We start from the raw sequence: 19303 nt of genomic DNA on the forward strand, positions 1-19303 counted from the left end.
AGTCAGGTTATCTACGACATCCCATAGACTTTATTTAATATTTGTTTGTTTGGTTATTATTTCCATGACTCGAGGTTTCTCATTATGATTAATACAATAAAATAAGTCTTATTGTGTTATTTTGTTGTTAATTCTTGATTACCTCTGGCGCCCTATTATTAATTCCTGGAATAATGTTCTGAGTAATTTAAAAATGGAAAATCTTAGTTTCATCAAGTACACGTTTGTGTACAAAGGGGGTTGGGGGGGGGGGGGGGGGCGTTGCGCCATTACAAGTTAAACTTGGCCGGTTGCAAACCAAAAGGTTACTTCAAACATGGCCGAGCTCAAAAGGAACAAAACGCCAGGTCATGGGAACGCAATCCCGTGGAAGGTAGGTACTGGGTTGTTCCCGACACAAGATAATATAAAAACTTAGCATTTAGCTCTAGAAATGATCGCGACAGAAGAGCACAAACTTTACGGGGAACAGAGCCGGTTACGGTAGGTTTGCGATGCATGGCTGCAACACGCACAAGATCAACAAGAAATCAAACACCGACCATGACGAAGCCAACACGACCAGCCCCCGCGGTAGAATGAAGGCAAGAGAACAGCGACGACTCAGCGACAGACCAGAGGCCAAGTGCCTCGCAACCTTATATCAAAGATGGCGCTACAGTCGCGGCGCTGCGAACACAGGTGGGAGAGCGCCGACGTCACACAGCCTGGAGGAGGGGATGTCCGGGGGGAAGTGGGAGGGGGAGGGACTTCAGTGCGCACGACCTCATGAAGACGGCACAGCCTCTTCAACTGGACTCTGCTGTGATCGACAGCCTATTGTTTTATATGCCCGCCTCACTCAAGACAAGAGGACTTAACATTATGCCATGTATGTTTCTGACCTATCCACAAAATCGATGCCTAGAAAGCAGCAGTATAAGAAGATGAGTACAGAAGCCATAAGAAAGCACGGGAAAAAACCGAAAAGACCATTTGAAAACCTGCACAGTTTCTTGGTCTCCTTTCTACTATGTCGTGTTCAAAGTGTCGACGCACGTTCGCGCGTGTATTTTTTATCGTTGGTTAGCTGCGAGTATATAACTAACAATTTAGACTCTTACTAATAGAGTGCAAAAGGAAAGCAAAACAATTTACGACCATGTAACAGTTGGATGTATTGTTGTTTTGTCATATTTTGCAGAAGCAGCAGTCTGTGACGAATCTGCCACAGGTAACAGTCTCCTATGTTCAAAACATAATTATTTATATTTTATTTTCGGTTGTGTTTTATCTTTGCTGTAATACTATCTAGTATAAAGACGGACCTAGGTTTTTTTGCTACTCTGTGTCTATTCGCGATATATCAATTACTAGTAGCAATCGGAGATTTTTTTTGTTTTTGTTTGGTGAACATTTTCGGAAGAGACATTATTTAAAAAAAAAATAAGGTTTTACTTCAGTAAAATAAAATGTGAAAGTTTCAAAAATGAAGTGACTCTGACAGCAATGAAATTCAGTTGTTTAGCTGGTTCAGATAGTATTCACGATGCAGAGAACATAGTGTTTGTTGTGCTACAAAAAAATTCAAACTCAATATTACAATATTTCCTGATGCAACGTTCTAAAATTTCTGATGAATCAATGACAAATTATTTTCATAAGTTATGTGTTTAAACTAACATTTTTTATTCCATTCCATTATCTATACTAATAAAACGGTTAGAGGCAAAGTCTGTACAGTGGAAGAAACCACTTCTGTAAATGACTATTAACAAAATTTATTGAGAAAAATAAAAAATAATGTTTTAATTTTTTCCTGTTAGTTAAAATACAAAAATAACAAACAATTTTAACCATTTAGGAAATTTAACCCTTAAGGAATATAAAAGGGGGTAAGTATGGTTATAAGATAAATAACTATATATCTAATTTTCACTAAGCATAGCAGATTCTAATATTGGATGCCAATAATTAAAATACAAAAATTATGGATGTGAATTTTAATATAATGCGAAATACAACCCCTAGAGAATGAAGGAGGGGTAAGAATGTTTTAAAGACTAATAAATTTTGTAGCGTTCTCGTATTATTTCTGGTTTAATATATAAATATTTGTATTGTCACAATTTCTAATACTTTGGTTGACGTGATAACATCTTATAAATTGATGAACGCCGGCTGCACGCACGAAAAATTGTCACGTTCCACCTGAGCCGAGCGTGCAAGAACCGGCCAACCACCGTGCGAGAAAATCTTCTATAATATCAAACAGGTTAAGGCGGGCTTTTTAACTAATTGTTTGTGAATACATTAAAAAAGTATATATTTAAATTCGATTTGCTAAAACTGTAAATCATATTTGAAAATTAAAAATTATGCAATTTTTCATCAATATTTTCTTATGACGTTATCACGTAAAATTATCGTCCGTAAACCGACTTTACAGACAACCCCCTTTTGTTTATAATTTTCATTTGTTTGTGGTCATAAAAGATGGAATGAGAGACTTGGTTCTGAGTTGCTGCTGTATGGTGGAGCGAGTGTGTGGCCCTGCGGGAACAAAGCTTGTTGCTGGTGGTGTGCACCACACGGGAGCGCAGTCAGATAGTGTGGACAGAGGCCTGCGGGGCTGGGCGACTGTGGACTGCCACACGTGGCCGGGCCACGGTGCTCGTGCGCCACACGTGGCTTCCCTCGTCCCTCTCTGTCGTCTGTGGCTTTACGCCTTGCGTCTATGTGCAGCGCTGATTGAGAATGTTTGCGCACGGATTGTGTAACCTCTACGAGTTTAGTTTATCTGTTTATCTGATTCGCACTGGTCATTTTGTTCGCAGTTGTGTTGCAAACATAATGAACTCACTCGCATACAGAGGAAAACGAAATGAAACGGTAAAAAAAGGGGGTTGTCTGTAAAGTCGGTTTACGGACGATAATTTTACGTGATAACGTCATAAGAAAATATTGATGAAAAATTGCATAATTTTTAATTTTCAAATATGATTTACAGTTTTAGCAAATCGAATTTAAATATATACTTTTTTAATGTATTCACGAACAATTAGTTAAAAAGCCCGCCTTAACCTGTTTGATATTATAGAAGATTTTCTCGCACGATGGTTGGCCGGTTCTTGCACGCTCGGCTCAGGCGGAACGTGACAATGAGTCATATTTTTTCGTGCGTGCAGCAGGCGTTCATCAATTTATAAGACGTTATCACGTCGAAAATACGAAGTGAATGGTTCCGACCCAGCAGAAGCAATGCGCGGCAGTACACTCGACGCAAGTTATTTTGACAGCGAATGTATTGGGTTTTTGTGAGACACTGAGTCCGTTTGTGTTCTGTCAGTGTGTCGAGGCCAATTTTCTCAAGACCTGGAAAAACTTTGGAGAAGACTGCAAGCGGTTTGTAGCGAGCATGTATTGCAACAGTGATGCGGAGCAACGCAATCAAAACTGGGTTGGCTGAGTGTAGTGCGGCGAAGCACTGGTCCACCTGAGACGACGCGAGTGGTTAATGCGGCCCTCGGCTCGTCACTGCAGCGAGTGTGTGAGCATGGCAGAGCACTGGCAGACTGTGAGGAGTTCACAAAGATGGCTTCGTGGTTTTACTTGAGCTTGTGGGACTAGGGAGAATAAGGCTCTAAGGAAATTACTAAATTATTGTAGATATTTTTGCAGTGACAACGTAGAATAAATCGATGAACGCCGGCTGCACGCACGAAAAAGTGTCCCGTTACGCACATTGTCCCGTTACGCCGTGTCCTGTTACGCTCATTGTACGCTTGTGCCGCAACTATCTCTCTTCCACTGATTGGAACAACCATCGATTTGACTTTTTCGAGGCACATTAAACTTGAAACACTCCCATTAGTTTCCTACTTTTCCTATCATCGTCCTATCCTTAAAAGAATAACACAGATTGGAAGAAGTTAAATAGCAAACATGTATAAAAGTTATAGTTAAAATAATCTCTTCGTTGAAGTCATAAACATATTTGAATTAATGAGTGCAAATAAAAGTAAATTTATCAATTAAATTGTAGATTTCATTTCACTCCTTCTTTGTATCCATACATATAGTGATTATTCAATAAAAATGATTCAATTTTATTAATAAAAATATGCAATCATTTCATCAATGTTTTGTTATGACGTTGTCACGTTAAACTATCGTCCGTAAACCGACTTTACAGACAACCAATTTTTTAATCTTTAAAAAATTAGTAATTTTTAATAAACTTTTGTATTCATTAGCTTAGGAATATACATATAAATAAATATATATTCATTTGCATTCGTAATTTTGGTGTGCGAGGTGCCTGGGGTACTTTTAGTTCCTATTTTTAAATTAAAATCCTCATCAAAATCGAGTGGAAGAGAGATGCCACGCATGCGTACAATGAGCATAACAGGACACATCCGTAGTGGGACATCCGTAGTGGGACAATGTGCGTTACGGGACACTTTTTCGTGCGTGCAGCCGGCGTTCATCGATTTATTAGACGTTGTCACGTCAAAAATTATTTTACTAAATAAATCATGTTCAAATTCCTAAAAGAAGTTTAAGTTCCTCATAAACCGTTTCCTATAAGCTGATACGATCACCATATTGGAAATTCGTAATTATTTAGCTAGAAATTCGGAAAAAATTCCTATTTACATCAAAAAATTACTTATTAAAATAATGATAGACCCGAACAATATCAGTCTTTGGTTTGATTCTCGGCTAGTGAAAAAGGTAACTAAAGATTAAAAAAAATTTAAACCCAGTTTCAAATTATTTTTCATGGAGTTTATTAATCATTCACTCTATTCAAAACATCTCTAGACAAGATACCTGTCCGACGAAATAAATATGCTGTCGCAGTTCCTACCATAACAGTATCTATAATTTTACGATGCATGGAATGCCATTTCAACCAGTTCATGTACTATGATGTTAGGCGTACAGTCGAAGTGTCTTCGGACTACGAAACCAGATCATGTACAATGTCAGACGTATAGGCCAGACATTTCCGAACCACGAGAACTTCTTCGTCGATAGCTAATATAACATATTTCAAGCAGTTAAGACCAAGTCTTCGAACTTTATGACATGAATTATCAATAAAACCGATTGCAAGCAATAAGACCAATGGAATATATTTTACGCTTAATAAAGGAACAAGAATTCCTGGTAATGTTTTATCAAGACGAAAAGGTTTTAAGCAAATAAAGATTGAGAGATACTACATATCTGACCACGCACATTTAAACAAAACACACATTCAACAAAAGGAAAGAGCACACAGTACACACACTTGACACACAGTACACACACTGGACACACACTACACATACAGTACCCACAATGAACACAAAATACACACTGAACACAATTCACCAAAATAGGACACACAATACACACCAAGGACACACAGTACACACACTGGACATACAGTCCACACACTGGACACACAATACACAGTACACACAGTAGACAAATAGTACACACAGGACACATATTGCACACACAGGATACGTAATGAATACACAATATACAAACTTGACACACAATTGATGCACAAGACACACATTGGAAACACATTACACACATGACACGCAATGATCACACAGTACACACACAGTACGCACAGGACACGCAATAAACACATTACGCACACACGTATTGGACCTACAGTTCACGCACTGGACACAAAATCAACCTACAAGAGCACACATTTAACGAAAAGGACGTGCAGCGAAAGTCTCCGTTGCTTTGAAGTCGGCGCGCTTGCCGCCTTCCGGCCCCCCCTCACCCCCCTCATCAACCCTGTTCCCCTCTCCGGCCTTTTTGTTTAGGTGACGTATTTGTACCATGGGGTCATTTCGCCCCCTTAATTTCCCCTTCTGCGCCTGCGCAAGGGGGTTGTGTGTACTTATTTAAGGCCATCCGCCATTTTGGAGTCACTTTTCGCCTTTTAATTTTAGGGTTCACTTGACCTTGTTTCTCTCCGCCGTCATGTTTAGTTGCTCCGACGGTTGTTCGTTATCTAGCTTCACGCGTCCCAGGTGATTTAAATATTTCACTCTAAAGTTTTACTAGTAAATTATTTATTCATGTATTCTTGCTTTTAGCCTTCAGTGTTGAGCACCTTGTGTTATGCAGCCTTGCAGGAATTGTTGTTTGGTCGGGCTATATTCACCTCCACGCGAGTTCGCTTCTAGTGTGTTGTGGCCTTACACTGGGTCAATGTACAGGTGGAACCACGAGCCGGTACACCCTTGGTGGCTGTGCGCCGGTGTCATAACTAGGACGCTCGAGGTTTGTTATTCGCGGTTCTTCTTTCCGTGCTTGGGACACCTCCCGCGTAATGCACGTTCCTTTCGTGCTTTGCTTGGCTAGTCTCACTGCTTGTGTGGGCCTACCGCTCGTCTTTGATAGTGGCCGTGGTTCCTTTAGTTTGTTTATTTCTTCCTTTGAGGCCGAGCTTTCCCTGGTTTGCGACGGGTGTTTACTGTCTCTCACGGGCCTTTGAGGCGTGTCATTTTGTTATCTCACGTTCTTGAGAGTGTTGCTTAATTGTACTGTCGCTTTTGCGTGGGCGATTTGTTTCCCGTTTCGCGAGTTTTTCCTAGGGACGTGACGTTTGTATTGCTTACGTAATCTAGAGTTTTTATGATTTAGTATTGCTTTCTTTTCACCACACGGTGTTCAAGTCACGGGCTTCGCGTTTAGTTTATTGTGTGTGGTTGCAACACGTTTATTCATTTGAGCATTGTATTGTTGTTCCTCACGTGGCCTGGTGGTAGCATTAGTTTGAGGACATGTGTGTCTGGTGGTTCGATTTACGCACAAGCATCGGCAACGTGTGCAGTCCTAGTGGAGGTGACGAGAAAACGCTGGGACTTGTGTACAAGCATCGGCAACGTGTGCAGACCTAGTGGAGGTGACGAGAAAACACTGGGACTTGTGTACAAGCATCGGCAACGTGTGCAGACCTAGTGGAGGTGACGAGAAAACACTGGGACTTGTGTACAAGCATCGGCAACGTGTGCAGACCTAGTGTAGGTGTCGAGAAAACACTGGGACTTCTGTACAAGCATCGGCAACGTGTGCAGACCTAGTGTAGGTGTCGAGAAAACACTGGGACTTCTGTACAAGCATCGGCAACGTGTGCAGACGTAGTGTAGGTGTCGAGAAAACACTGGGACTTCTGTACAAGCATCGGCAACGTGTGCAGACCTAGTGTAGGTGTCGAGAAAACACTGGGACTTCTGTACAAGCATCGGCAACGTGTGCAGACCTAGTGTAGGTGTCGAGAAAACACTGGGACTTCTGTACAAGCATCGGCAACGTGTGCAGACCTAGTGTAGGTGTCGAGAAAACACTGGGACTTGTGTACAAGCATCGGCAACGTGTGCAGACCTAGTGTAGGTGTCGAGAAAACACTGGGACTTCTGTACAAGCATCGGCAACGTGTGCAGACCTAGTGTAGGTGTCGAGAAAACACTGAGACTTCTGTACAAGCATAGGCAACGTGTGCAGACCTAGTGTAGGTGTCGAGAAAACACTGGGACTTCTGTACAAGCATCGGCAACGTGTGCAGACCTAGTGTAGGTGTCGAGAAAACACTGGGACTTGTGTACAAGCATCGGCAACGTGTGCAGACGTAGTGTAGGTGTCGAGAAAACACTGGGACTTGTGTACAAGCATCGGCAACGTGTGCAGACCTAGTGTAGGTGTCGAGAAAACACTGAGACTTCTGTACAAGCATAGGCAACGTGTGCAGTCCTAGTGTAGGTGTCGAGAAAACACTGGGACTTGTGTACAAGCATCGGCAACGTGTGCAGACCTAGTGTAGGTGTCGAGAAAACACTGGGACTTCTGTACAAGCATCGGCAACGTGTGCAGACCTAGTGTAGGTGTCGAGAAAACACTGGGACTTCTGTACAAGCATAGGCAACGTGTGCAGTCCTAGTGTAGGTGTCGAGAAAACACTGGGACTTCTGTACAAGCATCGGCAACGTGTGCAGACCTAGTGTAGGTGTCGAGAAAACACTGGGACTTCTGTACAAGCATCGGCAACGTGTGCAGACCTAGTGTAGGTGTCGAGAAAACACTGAGACTTCTGTACAAGCATAGGCAACGTGTGCAGTCCTAGTGTAGGTGTCGAGAAAACACTGGGACTTCTGTACAAGCATCGGCAACGTGTGCAGACCTAGTGTAGGTGTCGAGAAAACACTGGGACTTCTGTACAAGCATCGGCAACGTGTGCAGACCTAGTGTAGGTGTCGAGAAAACACTGAGACTTCTGTACAAGCATAGGCAACGTGTGCAGTCCTAGTGTAGGTGTCGAGAAAACACTGGGACTTCTGTACAAGCATAGGCAACGTGTGCAGTCCTAGTGTAGGTGTCGAGAAAACACTGGGACTTCTGTACAAGCATCGGCAACGTGTGCAGACCTAGTGTAGGTGTCGAGAAAACACTGAGACTTCTGTACAAGCATAGGCAACGTGTGCAGTCCTAGTGTAGGTGTCGAGAAAACACTGGGACTTCTGTACAAGCATCGGCAACGTGTGCAGACCTAGTGTAGGTGTCGAGAAAACACTGGGACTTGTGTACAAGCATCGGCAACGTGTGCAGACCTAGTGTAGGTGTCGAGAAAACACTGGGACTTCTGTACAAGCATCGGCAACGTGTGCAGACCTAGTGTAGGTGTCGAGAAAACACTGGGACTTCTGTACAAGCATCGGCAACGTGTGCAGACCTAGTGTAGGTGTCGAGAAAACACTGGGACTCTACCAGTAGTACCGGCAGCGTGTGCTGTACCGTGTGTAGGTGACGAGTCGTGGTTCATGAATTGTGCCTATTCAGGTAGTGATTTTTCACATATTTTACCGAGTAGGATGCGAGGTAGTTTACAGATTATACCCAAATAGGAAGTGCGGTGTTCCACAGATAGTACCCAAGCAGGAAGTGAGGTGGTTCACAGATAGTACCCAAGTAGGAAGAGAGGTGGTTCACAGTTGGTACCCACGCAGGAAGTGAGGTGGTTCACAGATGGTAGCCAAGTAGGAAGTGAGGTGGTTCACAGATGGTACCCAAACAGGAAGTGAGGAGTTACACAGATTGTACCCAAGTAGGAAGTGAGGTGGTTCACAGATTGTACCCAAGTAGGAAGTAAGGTGTTCCACAGGTGGTACCCAAGCAGGAAGTGAGGTGGTTCACAGATGGTACCCAAGCAGGATGTGAGGTGGTTCACAGATGGTACCCAAGTAGGAAGTGAGGTGTTACACAGGTAGTACCCAAGCAGGAAGTGAGGTGGTTTACTGATTGTACCCAAGCAGGATGTGAGGGGCAGTATCGTGTGCCGGGAGTTGTCGTAACCGCTCCATCTCATTGATTCAGCTCAGTCTGCCTGAACGGATCTAGATGTCAACGAAATTTAAACTTCCATTTAATTTCTGATTTTATTAAGTGTAGCAGGAAAGGAATGGTATTACGAGAATTGGATTTTTTTATAGCGACATTAGTATTAAACCATTAGGCCTACGCGGATTACTGATGATTGTATGAGAATGTTTTATTACGAAACTATAATTTCACTCTGAATGGTGAACTTATATTTAACCTCGGATGGGGCATTGGTGACAAGGAAGATAACGCTCCAAAAAAGGACCACCTACTCACGACAACGTCCGCCTTTTCTTCCACGTGTCGTTCAGGGCTTAACTCCGCCGAAATCCACTACGCCTTACTGGGAAGTGTTTTCCCCGTCTCGGCCATTGTGGCTACTGGTTTGCAAAGGATAGTAGAAGAACGTGCGTTTATAATTGTCTAATTAAACATTCATTGAAAAAATTTGTAGAGTATATGCTTTTATTACTCTGCATTTTACTCTTACTTTTTACCTATAGAAAAAAAAACTTATATTTAGCACACGATTATAACAACGGCAGCATAATCAAGTTCCAACGTGGCCTTGATGGTTCTACCTAAAGTGCTGTAAGGAGTCGCCTGGAATCGAAATAATATTTATTATTTCCCAGACATTTCGTGTAATTGTGTTGTTTGAGTTGCCTGAGGGCAGCCGCGGCCACAATTTCCCCAAGGTCTAACAACCGCGGTCAATCATTCCCTGACGACAACCAATGGGAACCCACCTTGGCCGAGCGCTCACAATTGCTTCAACTTCCTTGAGAAAAGTGAACAGCGAATTGTACGTCCGCGAGTAATGTATATCCGGTTGGTAAGTTCTTCAAGTCTTTTGAAACTGGTGAAACCACTCGGGCTATTATATGCTTGTAGTTTATAATATTCCCTCTAATTGATAGTCCGTGTCATATCCGCACCAAGTCCGAGTTCACCTAATTGTATATACTTACATGTAGTTCGAGGTGAAGTGAATAATGCAGGTATGCAAGTTATCGCATATTTCCAGGTAAAGGAACGTCACCTGATTAAAATTCGTTTAGAGCGTTATATTTTATAAAAAAAGATTTGAGTTAGTTAAGAACACTAAAAATAATTTTTGAATATTTACTTTTGGGATTCTTAAATTTATTGAAATTTAAAATCCCTAAAAAACATTTTTTTTAAGTTTCAACTTATACATGCACATTTCTAGTGCATGTTACGAAACAAAGGCGGAGTCTAAAGAACGACTCTTCACATCTATCCGCGCGCCCTCATGTGGTTTCTCTTCTTTCCAACACCCGCTGTCTCCGTCACTTGGTTATCGACTCACGTCCGTCACCTGCTGTCAAGTGTTCTACTGGCTGTGAAGAAGATTCGATCCATCAATCAAATAAGCAAAATTTTAAGTATTTTTGCAAAAAGTATATACTTTCTGTTAAAAGTTGTTAAGATCTGTTGTACATAGTGACTGATGCATTTTATTATTTTTTTAAAGTTTTTGACTGTTTAAAGAAATAATGTAGTAATAAGTTTAAAGGACAATGGGATCCTCTGTTTATGTTTGTATAAATATGGTTCATTAAAAAAAATGCTTTCCAGTGAGTAAAGGGGCAAAAAATGTACAGGCAAAAATTTTCTTCCACTATGTATACACCTCAATTATAAGCATTTTTTCTTTTGGTAATGTTATACTGTTTTTTAAATTAAAATTCTACTTTAAAAAGATCATTATTACAGCGATTAACGAGCTATTTTTAGTTATAATCCTTAAGAACAACTTTTTTAAAAATTTAAATGTAATATTAAGAGCCTTAAATCAATAATTTAAAATGTAAATATTATTTTTTAATTATAATATTTCTTATTACAATATAAAATAGTTAATTTTGTATTACACTTACATCAAAATAATTTTTTAATACAAAATATTCAGCCAAACAATTTCCTAACGAAATTGTTACCTCTAGGTACAACCCAATCAATTTTAAAACAATTCTGATCAGCCTTACCAATCTTAATATATATAACTCAAAGGTGACTGACTGACATAGTGATCTATCAACGCACAGCCCAAACCACTGGACGGATCGGGATGAAATTTGGCATGCAGGTAGATGTTATGACGTAGGCATCCGCTAAGAAAGGATTTTGATTAATTCTACCCCCAAGGGGATAAAATAGGGGATGAAAGTTTGTATGAAACGTTGTCAATTTCAAACCGATCGGGCTGAGACTTTGCATGCATAAAGCTACTATGACGTAGGAATCCCCTAAGAAAGGATTTTGAGATGCAGGCTATATAAGATTAGTAACTTTTCAGTTTAAAATATACGCATTTCTGTATGCTAGCGCCATCTACATTGAGTTATTTTGGATAGAACTTTGAATTAACCATTTTTGTGCATAGTGCATAGATAATATATCGTTATAGACTCTGCTTTGTATTTGGCATTTGTTTTGTTTTCGTTTGGTTTAAGTATAGGTTTTGTCGGTTAGACTTTATTAAAATGGCTAAAGAAAATCTGAACGTTAATGGAGAAGTTGAAGAATGTACTGTCGTCCCTATTGTTGGTGACGGTGCATGTTTGTTTCGTGCTCTCTCTTATTTAATGCACGGAACACAAGATAGAGCGATGGAGGTACGTTCAGAAATTGTCAGATATGTGGTTAATGACTGGAGCAAGTTTTCAATTATGACCCACGACAGGAATGGTGATAACTACGTAACATCCGACGAATATTTTGCTGATATGATAAAAAATGCTACTTATGGCGGATTTTGTGAGTTAATAGCAGCAGGATTAATATTCCCATTTAAGTTTGAAGTTTATAGAAACAGTCTCATATATACGGAATCTGGATCTAAAGAATATCCGGTAAGGCAATTACGATTCAGCTAAGATTTGTCCAGTGGACATTTTGATGCCTATCTTCCCATAGCAGCACAGAAAATTACTTGGCGTCGTATGGAGGTAGCTGTAGAAGAACATGATTTTGGAATTGATACACCTTCGCAACTTAAAGTTGATAAGGGTTGTCAGGAGGTACCTGTTTTAGAACGTGAACATTCACCTATGGTATCTTCAATAAATTATGATGAAAATTTAATAAAAAGTTTATTGTCCCAATCTGAGTCTGTGACATTAATAGAAAGAAAGAAAAACAAACGTAGGGCAAGGTTTACTAATTACACACGAAAAAATCAAATAAAAAAGGCACAAAAAATATGGACAGACTCTACCTGAATCCAACCGTAAAGCTGTGTCTGAATATAAGAAAAAAAACCTGATGTACAGAGGCAAGCTGTCGCCACCTACCAGGCTGCACACCCTGAAAAACACAGGCAATCTGTCGCCACCTACCAGGCTGCAAACCCTGAAAAACATAGGCAATCTGCTGCACTATATCAGGCCAGGAATACTGATGTGCATAGAGTGATTCAGTCACGGTATAGAGAAAATACAATCCAGCGTGTATGGAGAAGCAAGTTGCTTTCGGGTTTGGCGTATGACCCAGATATTGCTTATGGAACTGACAGCAGCGTAGTCTTAGGTTCTATGACGCACACGTGTCAGTGGTGTAACGCCTTGAAGTGGAAAGATGAGACACCTGGCATGTGTTGTAGCGCCGGTAAAGTACAACTTGAGCCGTTTAAACAACTGCCTGAACCACTTTACAGTCTGGTTAATGATTTACACCCAAATCATGTACACTTCATGGATAATATCAGAAAATATAATGCCTGTTTTCAAATGACTTCCTTTGGTGGAAAACAAATAAAAGAAGGCGGTTTTTCACCAACGTTTAAAGTTCAAGGACAAGTATATAATTTAATTGGAAGTATATTACCGGAACCTGGGCAGGATGCACAGTTTCTGCAAATTTATTTCATCGGTGAAGATGATAGAGAAGCTAAAATTCGATGTTCTAAATTTCCTGATTTGAGACCAAATTTAATCAAACAATTGCAGCTTATGTTACATGAGGTGAACCCATACATAAAAGATCTAAAAACAGTCATTGATAAAATATCGCCTTCAGAGTCATTAAAGGTCGTAATACATGCAGATAAAAAACCACAAAGAGAACACAGAGGCAGATTTAATGCACCAACGGCAAATGAAGTGGCTGTTGTATTGGTAGATCAGCATTTTGACCGAAGAGACATTATCCTCGAAAGCCGAAGTAACTCACTTCAGCGTATCAGTGAGATACATCGAGCTTATGACGCGCTGCAGTACCCGTTGATGTTTTGCTGGGGGGATGATGGCTATTCAATCAACATACCACAATGCGATCCCACAACTAAGTTGCCCTTGAAAAAAACAGTCTCTGCTGTAAGTTAATATTCATACAGAATAATGTTCAGAGAAAGAGAAGATAACTATTTGGTTAAATATCGCGCTCTTTTTAGTCAATATTTGGTAGATGAATACGCAAAAATAGAAACTGAAAGACTAAACTACATAAAAAACAATCAAGCCAAATTGCGCGCAGATAATTATATTAATTTAAAAGATGCAATTGGACGGCAAGATACTGAAGCAAGTCAGCTGGGATAAATGGTAGTACTTCCATCATCTTTTACTGGTGGACCAAGATACATGCATGAAAAAACGCAAGACGCCATGACCTATGTTATACATTACGGTCGTCCCAACCTTTTTATTACTTTTACATGTAACCCACGCTGGAGTGACATAAATGAGCACTTACTTTCAGGACAAAAATCTCATGATCGATACGATATTATTTCGCGTGTTTTTCGATTAAAGGTAAAAAAGGTCATGGATTTGTTGATCAAAGGGAAAATATTCGGTGAAGTGAGATGCTATATGTACTTATTCTACGTAATGGCAAAAGCGAGGTCTTCCGCATATTCATATACTTTTATGGCTTTAACATCGCATCACTCCGGATCAAATTGACAATATTATTTGTGCTGAAATACCTAACCCCGATCGTGATCCTGAGCTTTACGAAATTGTTAAAAGTAATATGATATATGGCCCCTGTGGAAGTTTAAACCGAAATTCTCCATGCATGATAGATAATTCGTGCAGCAAACGTTATCCTAAGGCTCTTATTAAGGAAACTCAAACCGGTGATGATGGTTATCCGCAGTACAGGAGACATTCTCTGGATGACGGTGGATTCTCTGTCAATATCAAGGGTATTACAATAGATAATCGTTGGGTGGTTCCTTATAATCCAGTGCTATTAAGAACATGTAACGCTCACGTGAACGTAGAGTATTGCCATTCTGTGAAGTCAATCAAATACGTTTGCAAATATGTTAATAAAGGGTCAGATCAGGCTACGTTTACTTTAGAGAATGGGAAGGATGGGAAGGATGAAGTTACAACCTACGCAAGTGGTCGATATATAAGTTCAGCTGAAGCAGTTTGGCGAATCCTTGAATTCCCAATACATGAGCGTTTTCCTCCTGTAGTGCACCTTGCTGTCCATTTAGAAAATGGACAGAGAATTTATTTTAATGAGCAGAACTTGTGCGACAAATTGAGTAGTTCTCCTACAACTACACTCCTCTCCTTTTTCTATCTGTGTAACGTGGATGACTTTGCAAAAACATTGCTATACTCGGAAGTCCCTGCGTATTACGATTGGAACAAGCGATCGTTTCAGAGAAGGAAGAGAGGAGTGAATGTTGACGGATGGTCAGGGGTCAAAAAATAACACGTTCTAGGTAGGGTTTATACTGTTCATCCAAACAATACAGAATGCTACCACCTTCGAATGCTTCTACATGAGATCAGAGCCCAATTTCATTTGAAGTGTTGAAAATTGTAGATGGTCACTTACATCCCACTTTCCAATCCGCGTGCAAGGCTCTAGGTCTACTCGAAGATGATCGGCATTTGGATTCAGCTCTTGAAGAGGCAGCACTTTGTCAAACACCGCATATGATTCGAGAGCTTTTTGCTATCATTTTATTGTTCTGCCAGGTTTCCGACCCCTTATGTCTTTGGGAAAAATACAAAGAATACCTTTCTGAAGACTTTAAAAAACAACTGGAAAGGCAAGGTGACGTGGATGTAGAGCACTCATCGGACCTGATATTTAACAAATGCCTGTCGGTATTAGAGGATGCCGTATTATCATTAGGCCGTCTTAAAGAGTATGGATTACCTCATTTTGAAAATAGAGAGTACGTGAAAGAGACCAGTTACGATACAGTGGCCTTAGACGACGCAGTTAGAAAAAATTGAAGCATCCTTGAATGACGAGCAACAGGAAGTATACAATAAAATTATCACAAGTGTAGATGCAAATGACGGTCGAATATTCTTCTTAGATGCTCCAGGTGGAACTGGTAAAACCTTCCTTATTAATTTACTTTTGGCGAAAGTAAGAAGTACTCACGGCATTGCCCTGGCTGTGGCGTCGTCCGGCATAGCTGCTACATTACTCGAAGGTGGTCGAACTGCTCATGCTACTTTTAAGTTACCACTCAATTTAATCACTGCCGAGACTCCCATTTGCAACATCTCCAAACAAAGTAATTTTGTTGAAGTTTTAAAGAGTACAAAAATAATCGTGTGGGACGAAATAACGATCGCTCATAAAGGTGGTATTGAAGCCTTAAACAGATCACTAAGGGATATAAGGGGTAATACAAAATTAATGGGTGGCGTAACAGTTTTGCTGGCCGGAGACTTTCGGCAGACTCTACCAGTGGTGCCAAAAGGAACCAGAGCTGACGAAGTAAAGTCGTGCATTCAGAAATCTAATTTGTGGCCCCAGGTTAATATTCTTAAGCTCTCTAGAAATATGAGAGCACATTTCGGCGGGGATGAGTCTACTGGTAGATTTTCAGATCTCCTTCTTAAAATCGGTAATGGTGATTTTCCATCGTTTGATGGAATGATAACCATCCCGGAAGAATTGTGCACAGTTGTTACTACGGTTCAAGAATTTCTATCTAAAGTTTATCCAGACATTATTCATATACATGACAAGCCTATTGAATGGTTATGTGAGCGTGCCATACTTACTCCAAAGAACGATCAAGCAGCAGCTATCAACGATATCCTGCTCATGTCGTTTGAGGGCGAAGAAAAGGTCTATACTTAGATTGATACTGTGGTTAATACAAATGACGCTACTAATTTCCCTGTAGAATTTTTAAATTCATTGAAACCGCCAGGTTTGCCTTATAATAAGCTTATTCTGCGTGTGGGCGTTCCAATTATGTTGTTGCGAAATTTAAAACCACCAAAACTTTGTAACGGTACGAGACTGCAAGTGAAAGCGTTACATTGCAATATAGTGGAAGCCACTATATTAACTGGGTGTGCGAAAGTGGAAACTGTATTTATACCACGAATCCCATTAATACCTAATGATATCCCGTTCGAATTTAAGCGATTACAGTTTCCCCTAAATGTCTGCTTTGCCATGACAATAAACAAGTCTCAGGGGCAAACTATCAAATTTGCGGGTATTGACTTGAGAGAACATTGCTTCTCTCATGGACAGTTTTATGTTGCTTGCTCACGAGTAAGTTCACCCAATAGCTTGATAGTTTTAGCGTCCAATGACAGATTAGTTAAGAATATTGTGTACAAAGAAGTTTTGTAGGACCTAATTTTTTACACACGCTAAACAAAAGTAAAGCCGCAAAAACTATACCTAATTAATAATAATACTTCTTAACGCAAGCGAAGCCGCGGGCAAAAGCTAGTTTTGACATATACATGTAATTTGTGAATATAAAAATAAAATACCTAAAGTGCATTATCATTATAAGAGTTAAAATTTTAAATATTAATCTGTCATTCATGAGTATTTTATAAAATAATAAAAACAAATTTCTTACAATGCATGCAAAATTAAAGAAATAACTGATTTTTTTTTTGCTAAAGGAAATATTAGGTATTATCAGAAATATTTCCTTAGCTATTATCTGTTATGCAACACGGTATTTTTTTCATGAGGTTGGGAGATCGCACACTAGGGGGGCGATTAAAAGTACTTGTACAGATAAGTAAATTTGAGGTAAATTATAAAATTTGTAATAGCTATGCTCACGTTTTAAAGAATAAATATTGCCATAAAAAATTTTTCTCAGTAAAAATATTTCACACATATTTTAAGAATTTTTTCTTAAAACTGAAAAACTTGTATTTTAACAAAAAATATCAATTATTCTGTATCTGTAAATACTAACTATTGATAAATTTCCTTTGAAAAATTTAGGTCAGTGTTGACATGCATTTTTCTGATAACTCTAAATGCGAGTTTAAGTAATTATGTTGAAATAAATTTTATACAAACATTTAAAATTTATTGTAACATATAACTTTTTGGTGTAAAAAATAGATTTTGAAATTTTATCTTCATATTCAAACAGTATTTAATACAAATCGTATTAATAGAGTAAAAAAATTGTTACAATTGTTGACTTTAGCAACGTTAGCTTTAAGTAAATTATCTTCGTCATTTTGTTTTACATTGTAGGCATAATCATTTCGGTAATATTTACCCTGATGAGTAATGACTGATAAGTTGTATACAGTCACTTCAATGTTAATTTAAATCTTGAATATCATTTATTAAATGTAACGTGGCTTAAACCAAAAAGTCAAGCCAATTCAAACAATGCCCTAGTAGTCCTACCAGTAGCACTGGCAAAAATGGTAGCTTATGTTAGGTTTACATTTCCTGCAATTATTTATTTACTGTTTAAAATATGTTGAAAAATAAAGAAAATATTGATATTTCAAATATAAATTAATTTAATGCTCCGGATTTACACGTAACGAATTAAAACCGGGAAATTAAGTTTAAGATAATATTAAGTTTAAGATAATATTAAGTTTGAAAACAAATCTTGCCGGAAATCGAAAACTGTCAAAACATACTTTAACAACATTTTGATTCAATAAAAAAAAAGGCTAATGGCAGTAGACAAAAGGCATGAATGTTTTCATAATATAATTGTATTTGTGATATATTTCGTTAACCGTCTAAGTTTCATGCAAGTTAAAGGTAATTAAAGGCTATTAAAAAAGAAAATATTATAAGCAAACGAAAAGTCACTTGTACAGACACGCAAATAAAAAATGTAAATATTTTTCTTTAACCTCAAAACTAATACATTAAACACCGTTTTCAGAAAAATAAATTTTAGGGGGATTTGCTATTCACAACAGCTTGATAAATAGCAGGCGCTAAAATACAAAATCTCCAAAATAAAAATCAGTCTTCTTAAATATTTACAACAAATTTGTTCCTTTGACAATTATCTCACCTAACTAAAATAAAAAAAATATTATAAGATAAGCTTGTATGTGTATGTTGAAATAAAAATGTTTAAATTAATCATTTGTGTAAACACATGCAATTAATTTTTTTGTAACTTTGTTATATGTTTAACTGATATGTAACTATAATGATGGAATGAGGACTACGAAGGAAGCTGCTGGGAACACGTGCAGACGCCAGGCGCCGGCGACTCACCCTCCAGCAAGCGACGCTCCGACTTGGCGTCGCCCTCCGACCCGGCGCCGGGGGAGATCATGCTGCAGCGACGACGAGGCGGCGAGTGCGACAGTGGTCACGCGAGCCACGGGCCTCCGTCTCCAAGGTCACACTCCACCTGCCGTTCCCACTCGGCCGCTTGCATATGCAGAACCCCTCCGCCACCGGAAGGCCAGCCCCCTGGGAGCAGGCTTCCAGCACAGCCAACATTACAGTCTAGCACCATTACCGCCACCCTCCAGGCCAACTACAGTCTTAGGAAGGGTTGCCACCCTGTTAGGCCAGCAGTGTTGATAGATGGAAAAAGTGTACATTTACACATTCTGTGTTAGTTAATTTCTAAACTTTTTCAAGTGCACATCGTTTGTTCTAAAATAGTTCCGTTGTTTGTCCTAAAAGCGTTTGCCCTAATAAGATA

General features: G+C 39.4%; 1 protein-coding gene across 1 annotated transcript in view; it reads right to left on the reverse strand.

Moving 5' to 3' along the window:
- LOC134541501 (acyl-CoA synthetase short-chain family member 3, mitochondrial) overlaps positions 1 to 19005 on the reverse strand; it is a 138059-nt gene extending 119054 nt beyond the window's left edge. The window contains exon 1 of the mRNA XM_063384995.1: positions 18865 to 19005. Within this exon, the coding sequence (XP_063241065.1) occupies positions 18865 to 18925 (61 nt within the window). The 5' untranslated portion in view covers positions 18926 to 19005. The remainder of the gene's footprint in view (positions 1 to 18864) is intronic.
- Between the last annotated feature and the right edge of the window lie 298 nt (positions 19006 to 19303).

This window comes from Bacillus rossius (assembly GCF_032445375.1).
Source record: "Bacillus rossius redtenbacheri isolate Brsri chromosome 4 unlocalized genomic scaffold, Brsri_v3 Brsri_v3_scf4_1, whole genome shotgun sequence".
Classification (NCBI taxonomy): domain Eukaryota; kingdom Metazoa; phylum Arthropoda; class Insecta; order Phasmatodea; family Bacillidae; genus Bacillus; species Bacillus rossius.